The 21,836-nt window shown below is 44.7% G+C and overlaps 1 protein-coding gene across 2 annotated transcripts in view; it reads left to right on the top strand.

Annotated features, from left to right (window-relative positions):
* NRK (Nik related kinase) overlaps positions 1–21,836 on the top strand; it is a 126,408-nt gene that overhangs the window by 32,172 nt on the left and 72,400 nt on the right. For both annotated transcript variants that reach the window (XM_066640015.1, XM_066640014.1), the window contains exons 4-12: positions 4,996–5,121; positions 8,137–8,247; positions 9,256–9,346; positions 11,210–11,340; positions 14,741–14,795; positions 15,917–15,995; positions 16,991–17,166; positions 18,632–18,704; positions 21,579–21,774. In XM_066640015.1, coding sequence (XP_066496112.1) covers positions 4,996–5,121; positions 8,137–8,247; positions 9,256–9,346; positions 11,210–11,340; positions 14,741–14,795; positions 15,917–15,995; positions 16,991–17,166; positions 18,632–18,704; positions 21,579–21,774 — 1,038 coding nt within the window. The remainder of the gene's footprint in view (positions 1–4,995; positions 5,122–8,136; positions 8,248–9,255; positions 9,347–11,209; positions 11,341–14,740; positions 14,796–15,916; positions 15,996–16,990; positions 17,167–18,631; positions 18,705–21,578; positions 21,775–21,836) is intronic.

Raw genomic sequence — 21,836 nt, 5'->3', positions numbered from 1 at the left:
CCCCTTAAGGGACGGGGGTAGCCAGGAGACAGGGGGAAGGCAGCGGCACGATCCGCAGGATCGCACCGCTCAGGGGGGCTGCAGGGGCTTGGGTGCACTTGCCCAAGGTTCCTGCAGCCTCCCGGGGGTGCGGGGAGCCCTGCGCAACTTTCGGCAGGGCTGCCCAGGTCAGGAAAAGCGAAAGCGGAGCACGATCACCCCACTCTCCCTTTCCCTGACCTGGGGCACCCTGCAGGCGCTTGCGCAGGGCTCCCCACACACAGAGACCCCAGTCCCTGCAGCCCCCTGAGCGTCGCAATCCTGGGGATCGCGTTGCTGCCTTCCCCCTGCCCCTGCTACCTCCCCCTGCCCCCGCAAAGACCTACTGCGGGTTTCAAACTCCTGGAGAGTTTGAAAACCGCAGATTTAGGGGAATGGTTATAATGAGGGGTTCTTGTGGCTAGGCATCACTGCATCAAGCCTGTCTCTTGTTGCTTTGTGCATCTTCCATTAGCAATGCAGGTTAAATGGTCAGCATTTCACTCCTGATAGATTTCATACAATTGCTTTTTCAACTGTTCGAAGAACGGCACAAGCATTCTTACTGAACACCTTGACATTCATCCACTTGACTTTCATCACATTGCTTTTTCAGCCTCTTGCAATTATAGGTTGGGCATTCCTTATCTGAAATGTTTGGGACCAGTAGTGTTTTGGATATTGGATATTTCTATATATCAGGATCCTTGCATATACATAATGAGAGATCTTGGGGATAGGGCTCAAGTTGGGGCCCAAAATTCATTTATGTTTCATATACCCCTTATACATATAGCCTGAAAGTAATTTTATACAATATTTATATTAGTTTTGTGCATAAAGCAAGGTTTGTGCATTAAACACAGTTTGTGATTTTATTTCTTTAGGCAAAAAAGTAAAAAAAAAAAAAAAGTCATGTTGGCACTCAAAAAAGTTCCATATTTTGGAATACACTATTCTGTATTTTGGAATTCTGAATAACGGGTGCTCACCCTATATAACCACATTTAAAATTGTGACCACATGCTTTCCACTATTGTCCAATTTCATCCCTTTTTTACTTTCATCCATGCTCTGGTCCCTCACCAGATGAAAGTGCTAGGTGCTTCTGCATTTCAGTTATCCTCTGAACAGTTGTGAACAGACTTTAGGATTTTAGGACCCACTGTTATTTGTGATCTGTGTGTGTGTGTGTGTGTGTGTGTGTGTGTGTGTGTGTGTGTGTGTGTGTGTGTGTGTGTGTGTGGTCTGAGGTTCACCAAACTGTAGCTGGGTGCAAAATAACAGTTCTTCAACTGGAGTCTGTGTCTCCTCTTTGAGGTTAACATAACTACTGTTAGTAGAGAAAAGTCTGTTGCAGCAATAACAGCAGAGACACTTGTGTCACCTTAAAGATGAAGTCATTTATTTCGGCACAAATTTTTTGGGGTTACCTGCATCTGATGAAGGGGATTGTGGTCCATGGAAGCTCGTGCCAGAGCCACTCAGGTGACACAGGACTGTTTCATGTTTTGCTGCTGCAGATGGATGTGGCTGCCAGTCTGGACGTTTTTAACCCAGTGTATGAACTTCCTTCGTTTTGAGGTTAAAGGCGTGTGCTTTGCACCTTAAAAACGTGGGTGGGTTTCAGAATGATTTCTGACTGTGAATGCCTCGTGCTTGAAGAACCCTTCGCGCAGAAGAAGCAAACCACTTCTTCAACAAACAAACCACCCTGCCCCGCCCCGGACTTATCAAAGCTGCTCATTTTTGTTTGCAGACCAGATAATCTCTGAGCACATCCAGGGAGCAAACAGTCAGAAGTGCATTGCTGGACTGGAGTATAGCACCCAGAATCCCATGATGGTCAGTCAGATGTCTGAAGACATAAGCAACTGCTTGAGGGCAATAGCTTTTTCTCTGCTGCCCACCCCCTAGCAGCTAATATTCAGTGATTACATATTTCTAAGCACAGAGATTAAGAACATAAGAACATAAAAACAGCCCCACTGGATCAGGCCATAGGCCCATCTAGTCCAGCTTCCTGTATCTCACAGCGGCCCACCAAATGCCCCAGGGAGCACACCAGATAACAAGAGACCTCATCCTGGTGCTCTCCCCTACATCTGGCATTCTGACTTAACCCATTCCTAAAATCAGGAGGTTGCACATACACATCATGGCTTGTACCCCATAATGGATTTTGCCTCCAGAAACTCGTCCAATCCCCTTTTAAAGGCGTCTAGGCTAGACGCCAGCACCACATCCTGTGGCAAGGAGTTCCACAGACCGACCACGCGCTGAGTAAAGAAATATTTTCTTTTGTCTGTCCTAACCCGCCCAACACTCAATTTTAGTGGATGTCCCCTGGTTCTGGTATTATGTGAGAGTGTAAAGAGCATCTCCCTATCCACTCTGTCCATCCCCTGCATAATTTTGTATGTCTCAATCATGTCCCCCCTCAAGCGTCTCTTTTCTAGGCTGAAGAGGCCCAAACGCCGTAGCCTTTCCTCATAAGGAAGGTGCCCCAGCCCCGTAATCATCTTAGTCGCTCTCTTTTGCACCTTTTCCATTTCCACTATGTCTTTTTTGAGATGCGGCGACCAGAACTGGACACAATACTCCAGGTGTGGCCTTACCATCGATTTGTACAACGGCATTATAATACTAACCGTTTTGTTCTCAATACCCTTCCTAATGATCCCAAGCATAGAATTGGCCTTCTTCACTGCCGCCGCACATTGGGTCGACACTTTCATCGACCTGTCCACCACCACCCCAAGATCTCTCTCCTGATCTGTCACAGACAGCTCAGAACCCATCAGCCTATATCTAAAGTTTTGATTTTTTGCCCCAATGTGCATGACTTTACACTTACTGACATTGAAGCGCATCTGCCATTTTGCTGCCCATTCTGCCAGTCTGGAGAGATCCTTCTGGAGCTCCTCACAATCACTTCTGGTCTTTACCACTCGGAAAAGTTTGGTGTCGTCTGCAAACTTTGCCACCTCACTGTTCAAATGTCTCCAGGTCATTTATGAAGAGGTTGAAAAGCACCGGTCCCAGGACAGATCCTTGGGGCACACCGCTTTTCACCTCTCTCCATTGTGAAAATTGCCCATTGACACCCACTCTCTGCTTCCTGGCCTCCAACCAGTTCTCAATCCACGAGAGGACCTGTCCTCTAATTCCCTGACTGTGGAGTTTTTTCAGTAGCCTTTGGTGAGGGACCGTGTCAAACGCCTTCTGAAAGTCCAGATATATAATGTCCACGGGTTCTCCCGCATCCACATGCCTGTTGACCTTTTCAAAGAATTCTATAAGGTTTGTGAGGCAAGACTTACCCTTACAGAAGCCATGCTGACTCTCCCTCAGCAAGGCCTGTTTGTCTAAGATTCTGTTTTAACTATCATGGCTGATAGCCATTGTTATCTGTTTGTGCCTGCACAGAGCACAGTGTTGCCTAGATGACCTTCAAACTCATCAGTCATGGTCTAATTTCTCTAATCCCATTGCGAAGCCAGTTTAGCTGGATGTCATCACCACATCACCATCTTCCACATCTTGCAGGGTGCTTCCTCACTCCCTTCAGATACCTTCTTATTCATTCATTCATTCTCCATATTTTTATACCACCCTTCCTTCAAGGAACTCAGGGTGGTGTACATAGTTCCTCTCCTCCTTTTGTTTCAGCCTAGAAAAGAGACGCCTGAGGGGGGACATGAGTGAAACATACAAAATTATGCATGGGAAGGATAAAGTGGATAGAGATGCTCTTTACACTCTCATGTAACACCAGAACCAGGGGACATCCACTAAAATTGAGTGTTGGGAGGGTTAGGACAAACAAAAGAAAATGTTTCTTTACTCAGCGTGTGGTTGGTCTGTGGAACTCCTTGCCACAGGATGTGGTGCTGGCGTCTAGCCTAGACGCCTTTAAAAGGGGATTGGACAAGTTTCTGGAGGAAAAATCTATTACGGGTTACAAGCCATGACGTGTATGTGCAACCTCCTGATTTTAGAAATGGGCTATGTATCAGAATGCCAGATGCAAGGGAGGGCACCAGGATGCAGGTCTCTTGTTATCTGGTGTGCTCCCTGTGGCATTTGGTGGGCTGCTGTGAGATACAGGAAGCTGGACTAGATGGGCCTATGGCCTGATCCAGTGGGGCTGTTCTTATGTTCTTAACTACAATTCCCAGAAGGCCTTGCAGGTCTCTTGTTATCTGGTGTGCTCCCTGGGGCATTTGGTGGGCCACTGTGAGATACAGGAAGCTGGACTAGATGGGCCTATGGCCTGATCCAGGGGGGCTGTTCTTATGTTCTTATGTCCTGCAACAACCCTGTAAGGTAGGTGAGGCTGAGAGAGAATGACTGCTCCAAGGCGACCCAGGAAGCTTCATGGCAGAGTGGGAATCTGAAGCTGGATCTTCAAGGTCTAAGTCCAACTCCCAAACCACTACACCATCCCGTCTCTTCTTAAAACCCATATTTTCCTGGAGTCTTCAGTACAGTTCCTATTTCCTAGTGGACCTATGGCTGCAATCCTATGCACACTTTCCTGGGAGTAAGCCCCATTGAAGACAGTGGGACTTACTTCTGAGTAGACATACATAGGCTTGAAGTGCATGTAAGTGAAGCAATTACATGTGCTTCTTTTTTTACCCTTTTTCCTCCTTCTGTAATTTTCCTTGTTTCTAGATTGTGAGTGCTGGTGGCAAGAATTCTGTGTAAAGCACCAAGTAGGTAGATGGCAGTATATCATTCTATAAATTAACTGTGTGTTTTTAAGACATGCTTTTGTTTGTCTGTCTTTAATCTACCTGTCAGTAAGTTTCATTAGATGACTTCAGTTCTTGTGTTAGAGTAGGGTAGGGTAGGGTAGGTAGACTGCGCATAAGGTCTTGTACCTGCCTGGAGGTCTCCACTGGGCCTCTGGTCAGGATTCTTGGAAACTGGGGAGCTCCCTGCTAATGAATCTTGTGTCCTTTGCCCCAGGATGAGGAAGAAGAAATCAAACTGGAAATAAACATGTTGAAGAAATATTCTCATCACAGGAATATTGCGACATACTATGGTGCGTTCATAAAGAAAAGTCCTGCAGAACAGAATGACCAGCTGTGGGTAAGTACATACAAAGCTGTCCTGTACTGAGTCAGACCTTTGGATCACCCAGCTTGATACTGAGTCCAGTGACCAGCTGCCACTCTCTAGCAGTGACTGTTCAGGGTTTAAAATAGGGACCACCCTACCTGAAGATGCTGAGGACTGAACCTGAAACTTCTGCTTTCAGTGTCTGAGCCACAGAGGCTCAGATACCTGCCCCAAAGGTATCCAGTTCCCTTTGTGCATACAGGTCCAACCTTGTTATACACGGATTTTTTTATACACAGATTCGACTCAACACAAATGGCCACTGCAAATGAGAAGGAATGTGCTGATCCCTGGAGAAGGGGAAAATGCATCTCTTTAAAATCACAGTTTAAAAAAAAAAACTGCTTTTCTTACTGTTGTAGAGAGACAGTCAGGCAAGTGATCTTCAGCTGAGCCAAGTAAAGGCAAGGGGTCCTTTGCATTTCTGATTGCTGACTGCCTCTCTACAACAGTAAGAAAAGCAGTTTTTAAACCACAATTGTAAAGGGACACACTTTTTATTTTTTTTAAATTGCTTTTATTTAACACATTTTATGGTATCAACAGGGAGTCCCAGAATCAAACCCCTGTGAATGTCTAGATACGACCTTATTAGGAGCAATGGAGGGGCAAGAAACCTGGAAGTGAGTCTTTAAATCTGTTTTTCCATTGTTTTTTTATTCACTGATTTTTTTGTGTGTCCACTAGGGGTTCTGGAACGGAACCCTAATAGATAACAAGACATGACCTGTATTTAATATCCTTATTAGAGACTGAGAGGAGCAGATTTCTCCCATTCCGTTCCTTTATTTATTTATTTATTTATTTATTTATTTATTTATTTATTTATTTATTTTGCTTTGCTCTGCATTCCACTTTTCCTGAATAGTGGTTTAACTCAGAACATCCCAAATTAATTCCAGAATCATGGCATGAACAGTTTGCCTCTGCTTTCATTTCCTTCACTTCATTTGTGACTTTTCCCCCCCTCCCTCTTGCACAAGTTACCAATGTGCACATGTGCATTGATGCAAAAATAAAACGGTCTTAATGTGATTGTATGTATGATTGCAGCAAGGTTATTTTAGACAGTGTTTTACTGGTTAGTGCTTGGGCCCCTGCACACCTGGAAGATGTAGTCTGAAAATTTAGAAATAGAGGATCACGCTTAAGTGCAAAAGATTGGATTGTCAGGTCTTCTCCAAGCCAGTCGTTTTGTGGTTGTACTGGGAGATCGGTCATGGTTATTGACCATCTGGAAACTGACTGATGACCACCGTAATTGTCGTTTTGCACAGTTGTCCATGAAATTAGCAATTGTGATGGGAGCGGAAACATAAAAACTAATAGAAGCAAATGTCTGCAATATTAGAAGGGCTTTGATAATTTTTTAAGAAAAGGTTATTACAGGCAAAATGGGGGAAAGGGTAGCATTTGCAAATAACATAGTGTGTATGGCACATGTGTTGAATGCTGATAGTAAGGACACATCTGGCAAATCCACTGAAATTCATTACCAATTAGCTTTTAAGAACCTTCTTTATTTGCTTTGTACATGATACAAAAATAAGCAAGAGGATGACACCCCAAAGTCAACAAGAACTGGTCAAATTCTGGTGAGTGGCTAAGACATATTCAAAAAACTAAGTATTCCAACACATTGGTCTACTTCTAGGAATAAATGACAAGTTCAAAGGTCTCCCTCTTTCCCCTCCTCTTCTCTTAACACACCAGGCTGAATTGAAAACTTCTCAGTTTGTTAAACTACCCTATCCAGGTATATCCAGGTATCCCAATTCCAAACTGGGAATTGTGATTTGAGCACAAGCTGCAAACCAGAATATCAAACTGTGATTTGACCCTGATTTGCAGTCTGGTTTTTAGGGAGCACTCTAAGCCTAGTTTCTCAGTTTGGATGTGTTTTGACTGTTTTGATACACCAGGAAGTCTTATTTACAGCTGCTTGCATGAGGAGAGAGCGCAGAGGCTCACAGCACATTCCTAATCTAACAAACTATGGTTTGGTGGGATGGAAATGTGAACTGGCCCTTGGTATTAGGTTACTATGAATTAAAACAGTGATTCTCAATCTTAATGGCCCCACGACCCACCTCGTCCTCCATGTTGGATTGCAATTTTCCTGGTGGTGCCAGGGAGGTCTCTTCTGGGTCGCCTATTCTACTAGCCTCCAGAATGACCCACAGAAACCTCCAAAAGCCACTTCCAGCTTTTTGGAAACCTCCAAAAACCACTTCCATTCTGAGGCCCATGGAGGCCAGTAGAGTGGACTGCTGACCTGGCACAACCCAGAAGAAGTCTCTGGGGCCACCCACTGATTCTGGAATTGTTCTGAATTGGAGCCATTTGGATGCAGGAGTGGGTGGGAGGGCCCAGCCTGTGACCCATGCCTCATGGTTTTATGACCCACACTTTGGGAAAGGCTGAACTAGAAAGTGAGGGAGGATGTCAGTGTTTGAGAGTAGAGGATGGAGCATATGAACCTAAGGCACAGCCTTATATGGAAGTAGGTAGTTTCTCAGATACCCTGGCCCCGAGCCATATAGGGCTTCAAAGGTCAAAACCAGCACATTGAATTAGGCCCAGAAACAACTTGGCAGCCAGTACAACCTTCAGAGAAGCAGACTGATAGAGTCGAACCGCCTACCTCCAGTGACTACGTGGGCCACCACATTCTGCACTAATTGCAGTTTCCAAACCATCTTCAAGGGCAGCCCTATGTAGAGCGTGTTATAATAATCTAACCTTGATGTCACCGTGGCGTGGATCAGACTTTGTTTCATCCAAGCATTTATTAATTTGCTCTGGAAAACTTAGCATTGGGCCACCAGGAAAGAGGGAACCAGCTGGCTGAACTAGAAGCAGCTGTTTTTAATGAAAAGGCTTTGCCTAGCCATAGCAATCTAGAACAATTGCATATAACTTAAATCCTAGCATTTCACAGTAAATAACTGTGTGTGTTGTTGTTGTTTTTTTGCTGCTCCACAGTTGGTAATGGAATATTGCGGTGCTGGTTCTGTAACAGATTTAGTGAAGAAGACCAAAGGGAATTGTTTCAAGGAAGACTGGATTGCATATATATGCAGAGAAGTTCTCAGGGTGAGTCTTGCTGAAATTTCAGAACAAGCAAAAATCAAATCTGCAAAAAAAAAAAAAACAAGCAATCATATCAAATCTGAAGTAGCACACCTGTAACATCACACTCATTTAAATGGCAGGTTATTTTTTCCACTGGTATATTGAACTTTCTACTTTCAGGGTCACTTGCCATGTTGTGTAGAACAAATAGCGTTTCTGAAAATGCTGTCTTGGAAGTCCTGGACTTTAGCATCTCGCCTAGTAACCGTAGCTATATTTTGAACTATTGTTGCACCTCAGGAGAACTGCTGTCCCTTGGGAACAGGAGTTGCTCCACCTTAAAAGGTGGGTGCTTCCTGCAGACAGGAGTGGACATATGAAACTTAATCCTGAGCAGATGTGAAATCAACTGCTCTAAACCGTGGTTTGCTGGTTGAACATCTGGAAGCCCAAACCATTACGTGAGTTCTTAACTATGGTCAGGGTTGGCCTATCTATAAGGTCCACTGAGGCAGTCATCTCAGTCACTAGACTGATAAGAGGCATCCACCCCACTTGTCTCAGCTGGTTCTCCTCCCATTTCCTGCTTTGGAAAAGGAGGGTGGAGCGGAAGAGGAAGTGAGGAGAGAAGAGTGGTGGCTTAGAGTGTCTGAACCCACTCCTTTCCTTCACACATACTCCTCCATCCCTCCCTTTCTTTTCCTGTCCAGGGAGTGGGAGAAGCAGAGGCTGGAACATCACCAGGTAAGACGGGGCAGCATTTGACATGCTTCCTCAGGTGCTGAGAGGTGTTGAACTGGTTCTGTTGTTAGCAGAAAGGATGGGTCTACGTTCTCTCTGACCTCAGCTTGCATGTTTCCAATTACTGAATCTCCCACTACAAGGACCTCTCACCCGCTCACTCCAAGAGGAGCATACTTGATGGGAGAGCATATTCTTTCATCACCTGGGACAAAAATCCTTTCAAGTTTGAACAGAAGCAGAAAAGGGCAAAAAGGTGAAAGCTATGTGTTGTTTCCTTCCTTCTAGGGATTAGCACACTTGCATCTTCATCACGTTATCCACCGAGACATAAAAGGGCAGAATGTGCTCCTGACGGAAAATGCTGAAGTCAAGCTAGGTAGGTTATCCTTGAACTTCTGGTGGAAACTGTGATGTCTTAGATTCAGAATTCATGATCTGGACCCCACACACTTAACCCTAATCTTCATCCATTGTACGCACTTTACGTGGTGTACATGCTGGACGTTAATGACCTATATTTATAGCAATAAATATAATTATTGGGCTGCTAATGAACTAAAATCATACTTGATTAATTTTATGAATGTTAATTAGTTAGCTGCTTGCATTTTAATTGATTGATTAATCACGTACATCTCCATGCGCATAAAACAATTGCTCTGGATTTTAAAAGCATTATTTCTTTTTAAAAGAAATGTCACAGTCTTTTTCTAAAAGACTGTCACAGGCAGAACATCAGAAGCTGTTTCTACTGAGGTGGGCATTGGTCCATCTAACTTAACATCAGTCACAGAACACTGATTGGCAGTAACTCTCTAGGGTAGCTCTCTTCAACCTTTTTTGTGCAATGGCCTCGATAAATAAAGTATGAAACTAGGGACCCATTGTTGATCTCACCCCCCTCCTGGGACACTATCTCCTCACCCTCGCCCGGTTGCCGCCTACTCCCCAACCCCATTATGCCCTCCAGCACTGTTCATTGTAGCCAAATATTCTTGTTTGAGAGAGCAGAAAAAGTTACCATAAAGCCTGGCACTGTTAAAAGCTATTTTAGCACAATTGCTAAGAACCTGATCAGGACTAGGACACAGTTTCCTAGTGTCTCCTCTTTACCTGGTGGCGCTCTAGTTTAGGGGTCTTCAACCCTTTTCATTCCCATAAGTTGCCACTACTCCACAACTGATGCTTTTTTACCAATGGGGTCCTGACCCCAAGGTTGAAGAACACTGCTCTAGGGCTTGAGATAGGGGTGTTTCCAAGCCCCACTTGAAGATGCCAGGGACTGAATCTGGGATCTTCTGTACACAATGCAGATGCTCTGTCACTGAGCTAAGATACTCCCCGTTGTGAGAGAGAAGCAGGAATGTCCCATCTTAGAAAGTGACTGCCGTCCGTGACTTTCTAAGTGTTTGCAAAAAAAAAAAAGAATAAACAGAAAAAAAAAAGAATTTAGAAAGCCTTTTAATCAATTAGAAGGATACTAGGGTATTTGCATCCTGAATGATTGTGTCCCGGTCAAATGTGTCATTAGTGTTCCTGCAGGTTTGTGTATGGGTTTTTTTGTGTGTGTCTGTCCCTGTTACTTGTGTCCCAGTCACTTACCTATTTCAATTTAATTAACCCATTTTTGTTACCCTGCACATGCCCAATCTCGTCTGATCTTGGAAGCTAAGCAGGGTCAGGCCAGGTTAATACTTGAATGGGAGACCGCCTGGGAATACTGGGTGCTGTAGGCTTATACCATAGTCTTTCGAGACTGAAGGTTGCTAACCATTTTTTTTTTCAGGTGTACAGATTTGTTCCCTGTTGCGTATATGCAACATTGGGCAGAAACGGCTTAAATAGCTTTTTAAATTAATAAATTGCATCTAATAAAAGTAAACCCTAAACCTAACCCTTCTATTTATTTACTATACAATATATATATGTTGTCCAGGATGTAATTGCCCTGCCACTAATTAGAAGACTCTAATCAGTTATCTAACTGATTAATTGTCTCGACATTGCAGCCCTAATTGTCACTATCATTCTCATTGTCTCAACCCCAATTCTCTTTTATGGAGTTGGTTTACACATTCAGCTGCATGCCATCGAGTGCTGAGTAAACAAGCAAGGAGCATTGAAAGCCTGTCTTGAGTCGGCCTCTCATCCTGTGATTTGATCTGCATTCCAACAACCAACTGTGTGGCGCACACGTTCCTTGTTTCATTGCTTTCTGTTTGCTTGGCTTGTTTTGCAGTGGATTTCGGAGTGAGTGCTCAGCTGGACAGGACAATTGGCAGGAGAAACACATTCATCGGGACTCCCTACTGGATGGCACCCGAGGTTATAGCTTGTGATGAGAACCCAGAGTCAACATATGATTACAGAGTGAGTCTTGCTGATGCTGGCTGACCTCCGGTCCACCTCCTCTGCAAGCATTTGTCCAGAAGGCGAGAAAACACACTTTGTTCTCAGTTTTTATCCTGCCCCCCCCCTTTGCAGAAACAACTGTTTTTGTTTTTGTTCTCAAAATCAACTGTTGGCATCACGCAACAACAATCTATATGGCCCTCTGCATTTAACAAATGTTGTTTTCCATGCTCATAAGGGGTCAGTCATCCTCCATTCCCTAATTCATGCCAGGAGGATATCCCAATTTTTCCCATTCTCCCCCTTCTGCATCAAATGCTGTGTCTCAGCATTTGTCCCAGTTAGCTCTCACCTTGATTGCTGTAATCTCCTTGCCTCTATTTTCTTTCTCAATGCCGGTTTTGCTGCAGTCAATTCTAACTGCCTCCGTGTGAATTTTAGCCATTATACACTTTGCCCTCACTCAAAAACATGGCCAGTAAACAAACAACAGTTGTGTTGTTCAGTGAGCATCAAATACTTTTTAAAAATTCAGTATGTTTTTAACCATTAGTTGCCAGTTCTTTGTTTCTGTGTTGTTGTTTTTTATGCTATCCTACCTTTCATTGTGGTTTTACTGCTGCTCTCTCATTTCCATTGCCTTGTGCTCCTGTTTTGGGGGTTTTCAACTGGTCTGCTTTATTGTTAGCTAACTTCTGCACTTTTGTTCTTATTTTCGTGGAAAAGCAGAGTACAAATAAATGCTTTCTCCTGCACTAGTCAGATCTCACTTGGAGTATTGATACCGGTTTTGGGCATGACAATTTAAGAAGAGCATTGGTAAGCTAGAACAGATTTAGAGGAGGACAGCAAAGATGGCAAGGGGTCTTAAAAGCAAGCTGTATGGGGAATTGTTAAAATTACTTGGTGTATTTAACCTGGAGAAGACCAGAGGAAGATCTGAGAGCTGTTATTTAAGGATCTGAAGGTTTGGCAGGCACAAGGAGGGGAGAACTTGCTTTCTCTGGTTCCCAAAGGCAGGACTTGAACCAATGGGTTTAAATTACAGGGAGATATATTTAGGCTGCAGTCCTATACACACTTACCTGAGAGTAAGCCTCATTGAACTCAGTGGTACTTACTTCTGAACAGACATGAATATGATGTGGCACTATATGTACAGAGCTCTCCATCATTGGAGGTTTTCAAGGAGAGGCTGGACAGCCCTCTGTCAAGGATGTTGTAACAGATCCCTGTACCGAGCATTGGAGGAGGGCCAGGCAACCTCCAAAGTCCCCTCACAACAACCCTGCGAGGTAGGCAAGGCTGAGAGATAGTGAGTGACTGGTCCAAAGTCACCCAGGAAACTTCAAGGCTGAGTGAGGATTTGAACCTGGATCTTCCAGGTTTAATTTTTGAACCACCACACCAGCAGTTCCCAAACTTGCCATTGTTGTGACACCCTCAGAACCTAGAAGTGGCGATGACATGAAACATGTCACACGATGATGTCACCGTCACTAACACAACACGGTGGCCAAACACACATCTCAAAATAGAGGGTTAGCGCAGGTGGGAGGGCTTTTTCCTGCATGCAGTTTTTACACACTGCAGCTCTGCCCACTGTGCTGCACCTCCTGCCACTGTTTGGTGGCTCACCAGTCTCAGTGTCTGGCAGCAGGGGTCCTGTGACACCCTGCTGAATTCCTCCGCTAGGCTCCTGGGCATTGCAACGCACTCTGGGAACTACTGCACTACACCAGGGCTCGCCAGATTCCAGTCTGCGTGCCGGATCCTGCACCCTTCCAAAGTCCTCCCCTGCATGAAGAGTGCTTGCCATTCCATGGGGGAACCTCGACAGGGTGCCTCCGTTCACCCGTTCCTCCTGGCATCCAGCCACTTCTGACCTTTGATGCCCCAGCACCAGGATTTCTAGGCAGAAGCAGCTGGATGCAAGGAGGAGTGGGGGTGAATGGAGGTGCTTTGTCAAAGCTCCCCCATAGAATGGTAAGCACCGTCTGCATCAGGGAAGCCTTTGTGAGCACATAGAAGTCCACACTTTGGAGACCTCTGCACTACACCATCTTGTCTTATATTCAGTAGGCTTTCAAAGTGGGTTTTTGTTAAATTGGCCCCAGAAGCTAGACTCTCAGGGAGTTTCCAAGTGCTGATTCAGGCCTTTGGAGCAAGGCAGACTGCAACAATTTTATACACTGCAGCTGTTGTGACTGGAAGGCAGAATGTTGCCATATCTTGTGACCACCACTCCCTAGACTGTAAGTTCATAATATGTATGAGCGGAATACTGTCGCTTTTATTAAAAGAAAAAAAGAAAATAAAGCTATTGCTTTTTCTCTTCCTGATTTGGCATGAGAATGAGGCATTTGCAAAAAGGTTAGTTGCCAAGGACAGTTTACCAGAAGGAAAGCTGAAAGGGTTTCATTGTCACCCTTCCCTTCATGATATGTGATGCGTGATAAACTATTTTATTTATATGTTTATTATATTAATAAACTATTTATTTATATGTGATGCATAATTGCTATTTGAGCAATAAACATTTATTTATTCATTTTTCACATTTTCATACCGCCTTTCCTCCAAGGAGCTCAGGGTGGTATACATGGTTCCTTCCCTCCTCCTAACCTCACAACAACCCCTGCAAAATAAGTGAGGCCAAGAATGACTGGCCCAAGGTTACCCAGGAAACTTCATGGCTGAAGGAGGATTTGAACCTGGATCTTCCTGGTTTAAATATGTCCCCTTCCCAGGTCACATAAATTAGAGCAAGAGCATCGGAGGCTGAAACATGAAGAGTAATGTAGGTGCAGGTAGGGAAAATTCCATGAGAGATAACACATCTGGACTGCTTTCATAACACATAACATAAGCCTTGTCAGAGGTTCTAATTTCCATACTTTTAAAAACACAGTTGAATTTGTAGCAACCTTAGGGCCCAATCCTTTCCAATTTTCCACTGCCAGTGCAGCCATGCCAGTGGGGGGTGTGCACTTCATCCCATAGTGGGGAGGCAGTCACAGAGGCCTCCTCAAGGTATGGGAACATTTGTTCCCTTATCTTGGGGCTGAACTGCGGCTGCACCAGTGCTGGAAAGTTGGAAACCTTTAACCAAAGGTTTCTTGTTTTCATGAACGTAACATTTGCGGAATCATCCATAACTATTAGTACCAATTATATAAATCATCAGTGACATTGCAAGGTTTACATCAAATAGATTTCTCTCTCTTCGAGATTGTGGCATGCTCTCCAAAATTGGATTTTAGACTTAACATGTAGTTCTTTGAGACCTTTGTAGGACGCATGAAAAAGAGACATTACCTGGCACACGGTGGGCTCTGTTTGATGATTTGGATTGGAAGCAGTGCAGACCTGCTTTACCTCATTGCTTTCAGCTTATTTGCTGTCTCTTTTCCTCTAGAGTGACCTGTGGTCCCTGGGAATCACAGCTATAGAAATGGCTGAAGGAGCTCCCCGTAAGTTAGTGGCGTTGCATTTTGTCTTTTATGTTCAAGTTTAATATTTGTGTCCTCGTTGAACTTAAAACATTGGTTGAAAATATGTCTTTACAAGGACTCAGGGCCTTGGATCAAATGCCTACATCTTTACTAAATGGAATAATAGCTTTATTTTATTGCAGCTAAGAGTAATTATTTTTTAATCAGACCACACTGTTGCCTGAAGCAAGGAACTTTTTGCAGCTTGACGGGTATTAATGAACCCAGTTCCCACACTCTTTTGAAGTCATTGTGTGGTGGAAAGCCAGTGAAACTTGGTAACTGTTTCTACTCCCCCACCCTGCTGCCCCTCCATCCTCCTTTGCAACTGCAAGGACTGTGGTTTTCTATGACAAATAATACAGATGATGACACTGTATGAGAGAATAAGGCTCTGGCAATGGGGTCCTTCCATGGAAAACCATGTACCACATGTGAATTTGTCATGCATTTTGGCTTGCTAAAGGAAACCAGCAAAGGAAGTGCATAGCAAAAGATAGGACTGGTTCGCACATGAGTGTTCCATCACTTGATGAGTTGCAAGTGTGAATGGGCCGTCAAGGACTTCACTCCACAGACTGAACTTCCATATTGTCAGCATGCTTTTCAATGGAGTAGCATTTACCCATCAATGAACTGTAATCAAGAGTTTGTTGAGGAATCCAGTAGTGTCCCTTGCATGATTGAACTGGGCCTAAGATGATGACGATGATAACAACAACAGGTATTTATATACCGCCTTTCTTGGTCTTTATTCAAGACTTTATTCAAGGCGGTTTACATAGGCAGGCTTTATTTAAATCCCTTATTAAATAGGGATTTTTACAATTTGAAAGAAGGTTCTTTCTTTCAAGAACCACTGCATTCAGGTGTTTCATTCCAATCTGGCTTCACATTCTGGCCTCCATCCTCCCACGCTCGGAGCAGATGGAAATAGCTTGGCTTCAGCTTGTCAGCTGCTTCAAGGTCGCACGGTGCCGGTGGCCTCGAACTGGCGACCTTGTGGATGTTATCTTCAGGCAGACGGAGGCTCTACCCTCTAGACCAGATCTCCTGCCTAAGATGTGTGTTTTGACAGCTTGTGTTACTGTTTCTTGCAGCCTTGTGTGACATGCATCCCATGAGGGCTCTCTTCCTCATTCCACGGAACCCTCCCCCCAAACTGAAATCCAGAAAATGGTAAGTAACTTTTTTTCCCCTCAAAAGTGACCTTAATACAGTGGTTCCCAAACTTTTTTTATTGTCAGCTCCCTTGACCTGCTGGGCCATTGGCTACAGCTCTCCATTAGGGCTACAATCCTATATATTGTATCGGGCTGGGAGTTTTTTGCGAGGATTCTGTGTCTGCCCTGGCTGGTTTTCATGGCTCCCCAAGGAGCCATGGCTCACAGTTTGGGAACCACTGCCTTAATGTATGAAATTTCCTATTATGGAGTCAGACCCCTGATCCATCTACCTCAGTGTACTGGCTGGCAGCAATTCGCCAGGGTTTCTAAGGAGGGGCTTTTCCCACCTCTACCTGGGGATGCCAAGCATTGAACTTGGGACTTTTAGCATGTAAAGCAGACATGCTACCACTGAAATACAGCCATAGGATATGTACAGGCATCCCCACCGTTTCCGTGGGGAATAGGTGCTACCATGGATACTGAAAACCACAGATAGTAGCAAACCTTACAAGAAGTGGTTCTCAAATGTCCCCCATCATGCAAATGGAAGAAAGGGGAGCTGCTGATTTTGTCTCTGTTGTACTGCAGCACCACCACTGCAGGTGGCCATAGATGGTATTGCAGCTACTAGTACAAAAGAGATCAGTTGGCGTGAGCGGTCAGTAGGTTTCCCCTTGGCTTTGTTTCTGCTCTGTCTCCATAGTCTGAAAAGATTGTCACTGAACTGTGGCTTCATTTACTCACTTGCCTGCTTTGCCACATGAACTGTCTGGTCAAGTAACTGCTTGTCTGCTGACCCCTTGGCCTGACACCCACAAAGTTCTGCTTTTTTCCTTTCTTTTTAAATAAACCTGTCAGGACTACTGTGTTTGGAACCCTCTGTTGCCCTCCATAGCAGCTTGGCAAATGTCGTTGCAACAGTCTGTCAAACTCCTTGAGGACTGAACAGAAATGTTTGGAGTACATTTTGATTTTCCAAAACTTCTCTCTTGCTTTTCTTTCTAGGTCAAAGAAATTTCTTAACTTTGTTGACAGTTGCCTGGTTAAGAATTATGTGCATCGCCCAGCAACAGAAGCTTTGCTCAAGCATTCCTTTATCAGAGACATGCAAAATGAACGGCAAGTACGAATCTTGCTAAAAGACCATCTAGATAGGACCAGGAAGAAAAAGGGAGAGAGAGGTGAGGTCCATTATCATTAATAATAATACTAATAAATACTAATACCGGTGGGGCCTCAGTATCCACTGATTTGGCATCCACTGCTTTGACTCATTACTGATACCAGGGTCCTTATAACAACGAAAAAAGCACCAAAATTCAATTTCCTGCCTCCACACTGTTTAATAATTATAATTTCATTCCATTAGATCTGTGTTTCTCAGGCTGTGTGTCGGGACTCACTAGGTGGGTCGCGAGTCGACTTTAGGTGGGTCCCCATTCATTTCAATGTGCATTTTATTTTTGATATATTAGATTTGATGCTACCATGATATATGACTGTATTTGGGGAAATGTGACAGATCTGTACTTCTAACAGGCTACTATGTATATGCTTTTAGCAGTGATAGTAAGTCAATGGGGCTTACTCCCAAGTAAGTGTAGATAGGATTTCAGTCTTTGGGAGGTTTGGGGAATTTTTTTATACAGATTATCAACTGCCTGGGAAGGTTAGGAGGATTCTTTATTTTAAATAAATGTTTGAACTTGTAAACTTTCAATTTAGTTAATTGATTTGATTTTGTTGTATGGGGGTGTTAAAAATTTTCCTGTTTGATGACGTCACTTCCAAACATGACATCACTTGCAGGTTAAGGAATGGAGATAGTGCCGGATCCTGGCCCCATCCCCTGATCACCCGCAACCCACCAATGGACCCGCCCATCCTCATCCTGCCCCAAAACGCCTCCTTCTCACCCTCTTCCCACCCTACCCGGACCCCCGCATTGACCTGACTTGGCTGGCAAGGGTTTACCATTTGCGCCGACCTGTGCGTCTTGGGCCAGCCTTCCTCTTCGCTCGGTGGGACTTTGCCCCGTCCATCTCCCTCTTGGAATTGTACCCTTAGTTTCCTTTCCATTTCAGTGGAACTGCATGGTTAATGTGATATCGCTGTGAGATACAGGAAGTTGGACTAGATGGGCCTATGTCCTGATCCAGTGGGGCTGTCCTTATGTTCCACATTCCATTTTATCTTGTCCCAAAAAAGTATCATATGTGAAGAGATCCTGAAATTCTTGGTTTTCATGAGGAGCTGCAGTAGAATAACCTGCTGTTTCGATAAAACCACGGTGGTTCTGAAGGTAGACCAATGATGCTCAAAGTGCACCATTCAGTATCTAGAAAATTCCTTAAGAGAAGATGCAGAAACAGTATTGCTGTGAAACGGGCTGAAGTCACCAAGAGATGGGTGCTGGCCAAAGGTCACCCAGGAAGCTTCATGGCTGAAAGGGGTTTGGAATCTGGAAGTTCTAGGTTTAAGTCCAACACCAGAACCACTGTGTGTTAGAATTCAAATCCTGATGACCCCCCCTCAAGTTTCAATTTAAAAAATCAGCAGTTTTTGAAACATAAGCATTTTCTTTGTTTTAGTAGTTTTGTCCAATTTTTTAAATCCGGGCTTGTTTTGTTCCTCTTCCTCTTTTAGATGAAACTGAGTATGAATACAGCGGGAGTGAGGAAGAAGGAGATGAGCTGAACGAAGATGAAGGTGAACCAAGGTACACTTTTGCAGCTATAGGTGGTAGTCAGATGATTGCCACCTTACGAAACTTGATTGACACATCTCCAAAGCTCAATTGACATCTCTCCAGAGACAGTTCCTAGTCATAAGGAGCTCTCTTAGGTCCAAATCCTAACCAACTTTCCAGCACTGGCATAGCTGTGGGGCATGTGCTGCATCCTGCAGTTGGGGGGCACTCACGAAGGCCTCCTCGAAATAAGGGAATGTTTGTTCCCTTACCTTGGAGCTGCATTGCCCTGACCTTGGTGCTGGAAAGTTGGCTAGGATTGCACCCTCAAGGTCTGCAGGGTGGAACTGCATGGCTAATGTTCATTACACTGAGCCAGGCTATATGGTGCCAGGGGAAGAAGGGACGACATTGTTTGCCCAAGCCAAAGGAATCCTTCCTACCAATTTTACTGGAGCAGTGTGGGGTCTGTTACACAGTGGGAAAGGTTGTAGCTCAGTGGCACAGCACATGTGCAGTGTCCCTGGTTCAATCCCTGGCATCTCAAGATAGGCCTCTCTGAAACCCCGGAGAGCTGGTGCTACTTTCTGTAGAAGTTACTGTCCTAGTTAGATCAATAGTCTGACTCAGAGCCCAGTCCCATTACCCGCCCCCCCCCTTGCTGGTGCAGCTGTGCCAGAAACAGGTGTGCTGTATCCAGCAGGGGTGGGGCAGGTGGATTTGGGAGGCTTCAGCAGAGAAAGGGGATTTAAGTCCCTTTGTCCCAATATAAACCCCCCATCCTGCTGTGGGTCTCCTCAAACCTGTGCTAGCAATTTCCCCTTTTGAGGGTCGTTGGCAGCTGCAGTATGATGCCAAGCCTTCTTACCAGCCTTGAGCGCCAGGATATCTAAAGGACCACCATATGAGTGTGCCCATCTGTTAAGATCTTCAGGCAAGCGTGGCCTACACAAGCTTGGTTCATCCAGGAGGCCTACTGAGATACTTGCCGGGCAGCCCAATCCTGAGCTGCCCGGGGCGCCCAGGCTCAGTGGCACCGAGAACGGCTGCCGCTGGATCCTGCACGCCCTGGGCTACCGCGGGAGGCACTTTGGGAGAAGGGGACTTTTGTCCCCTTCCCCTAGGTAAGGTAAGCAGCCCTGCAAAGTAAAGGCGCTTGTGTAGGGCGCTGAGCCCTCCATGAGTACCTTGTATCTTGTGGAACAGAGCTCCACGGACCCACTTCCCTCCCTCCCCTGGCACGCCTCTGCATCACGCCTCGCCTACCCTCTCTCCACCCCCGCTGGCCTCCCCCCTCCCTGGAACGCCTCCTCCCCACCCCGCCCCTGCTTACCGTGCCACGGCTCAGCAGTCTGGGAGACCAGGGCTGGGCTAGCATGGGCGGGAGCCTGGCGGAGAGGCTCGCAAACATGCCTTATGGCACGTTTGCGGCAGTGCTCGGTGGCATGAAGCCATGCCACTGAGCACAGGATTGGGCTCTTAGGTGGCAGATTGGTGGGAGGGCATTCTCCTCCTCCCTGTTGCTAATGATCCTCCCATTCCTTGGGTTTGAAAAGGAGAACAGGAAAGGAGGAAGTGTCTCTGTGCTCTGTGCTCTAGCCCACCCCTCTTTTCTCCTCTACACTTCCCCTTCTGCTGTTTTCCCCTCTTTCTTTTCCAGGGAAGCAGCATTTTGTGCATGGCCTCTGACACCTTCAGCTGGTCCTGCTGCTACATCTCCCACTGGTTTCTGATGCCAGCTTTGGGATGCTCTGCCTGAGGACGAGATTTCCTCTCCCTCTTTGGCTATGCAGCAAAAAAAAAAAAATTCTCTTGAAAGAAGCTTTTGGTTTGCTGCGATGGTTTTATTCCTCTTGCTCAGGTTTTTGGTTGTGGTTTGTTGTTTCGTTTTGCCTGTCACTTCTCTTATTTTATAATGTTTAAGTATATATGATTATATATAAAATATATGAGTATGTATAAAAGTATAGCAACTGTTATCCTGCACATGCCTGATCTTGGAAGCTAAGCAAGGTCGGTCCTGGTTAGTACTTGGATGGGAGACTGCCTGGGAATACCTGGCGCTGTAGCCTTATAGCATAGACTTTTGAGACTGAAAGTTGCCAACCAACCATAAAAGTATTTATAAAAGTGTGTATGTATACACACACACACACACACAAGTATATACACACACATACACACACATGTATATACACATACATACATACATATATGTATACATATACACACATACACATACAGATACAGATACAGATACATACATACATATATATATATATATATATATATATATATATATATATATATATAAAAGCAGGCATCCAAAGAAGGAGAAAGAATTATGTGGTCCCAGCAAGTGATAATAAAGGTTTCTCACTTGCCTATGAGAAGCTATGAATTTCACATTTTAGGAGGCTTTAAAAAAATAAAATAAAATTATGCAGGATGTTTTGTTTAGCGCAACTGCTAGGGTTTGAGACAAAAACTTGGCTAAACTTTGAAGCATCTGCCTGGGGTTTCTTTTTGTTTTTCCTCTACCAGATGGGCTTCCATACAAACCGAAAATATATCCGAATCCTCTTTTGTTCCCATTCACTGTTAGCTGTTGAATATAAAGTGTGAACAGATGCTAAAATTTGTTTGGGGAAGGCAGTGGAGAAGTAAAGTCTCCAGCAAACAAGCCGATAATCAGCTTTTGCCTGGATTCCAAAGTGTTGTTAAAACAGAGACGGTTGTAAATACCGAGTGTGGAGGGACGGGGAGTGAGATTTTGGGGAGATTTACTGGAACGTTCTGAGTCGGGGACCTGGGACAGCAAGCCTTTCCCCAGTGGCTGTTTGTGTTTGCCGTGTAGTCTTAATGCTATGGTTTAGTCAAACAGATATTTCCTTTCTCTTTAAGCTCCATAGTTAATCTCCCTGGCGAATCCACCCTCCGCCGCGAATTCCTGAGGCTTCAGCAAGAGAACAAATGTCGTTCGGATCCTCAGCGCCAGCAGGCCCTGCTGAAAGACCAGGAAAAGTACAAGAAGCAGCTCTCGGAAGAGAGGCAAAAAAGGATCGTAGAACAAAAACTGCAGAGGAAAAAGTTGGAGGATGTAGGTTTTGGATTTGGAATTAGTTTTACTGCATTACAGTGGTGCATTTAAAAAAAAGAATC

This window comes from Tiliqua scincoides, chromosome 12, assembly GCF_035046505.1.
Source record: "Tiliqua scincoides isolate rTilSci1 chromosome 12, rTilSci1.hap2, whole genome shotgun sequence".
Taxonomy (NCBI): Eukaryota; Metazoa; Chordata; class Lepidosauria; order Squamata; family Scincidae; genus Tiliqua; species Tiliqua scincoides.
The sequence above is the reverse complement of the archived record's forward strand: the minus strand, read 5'-3'. Positions and strand labels throughout refer to the sequence as shown.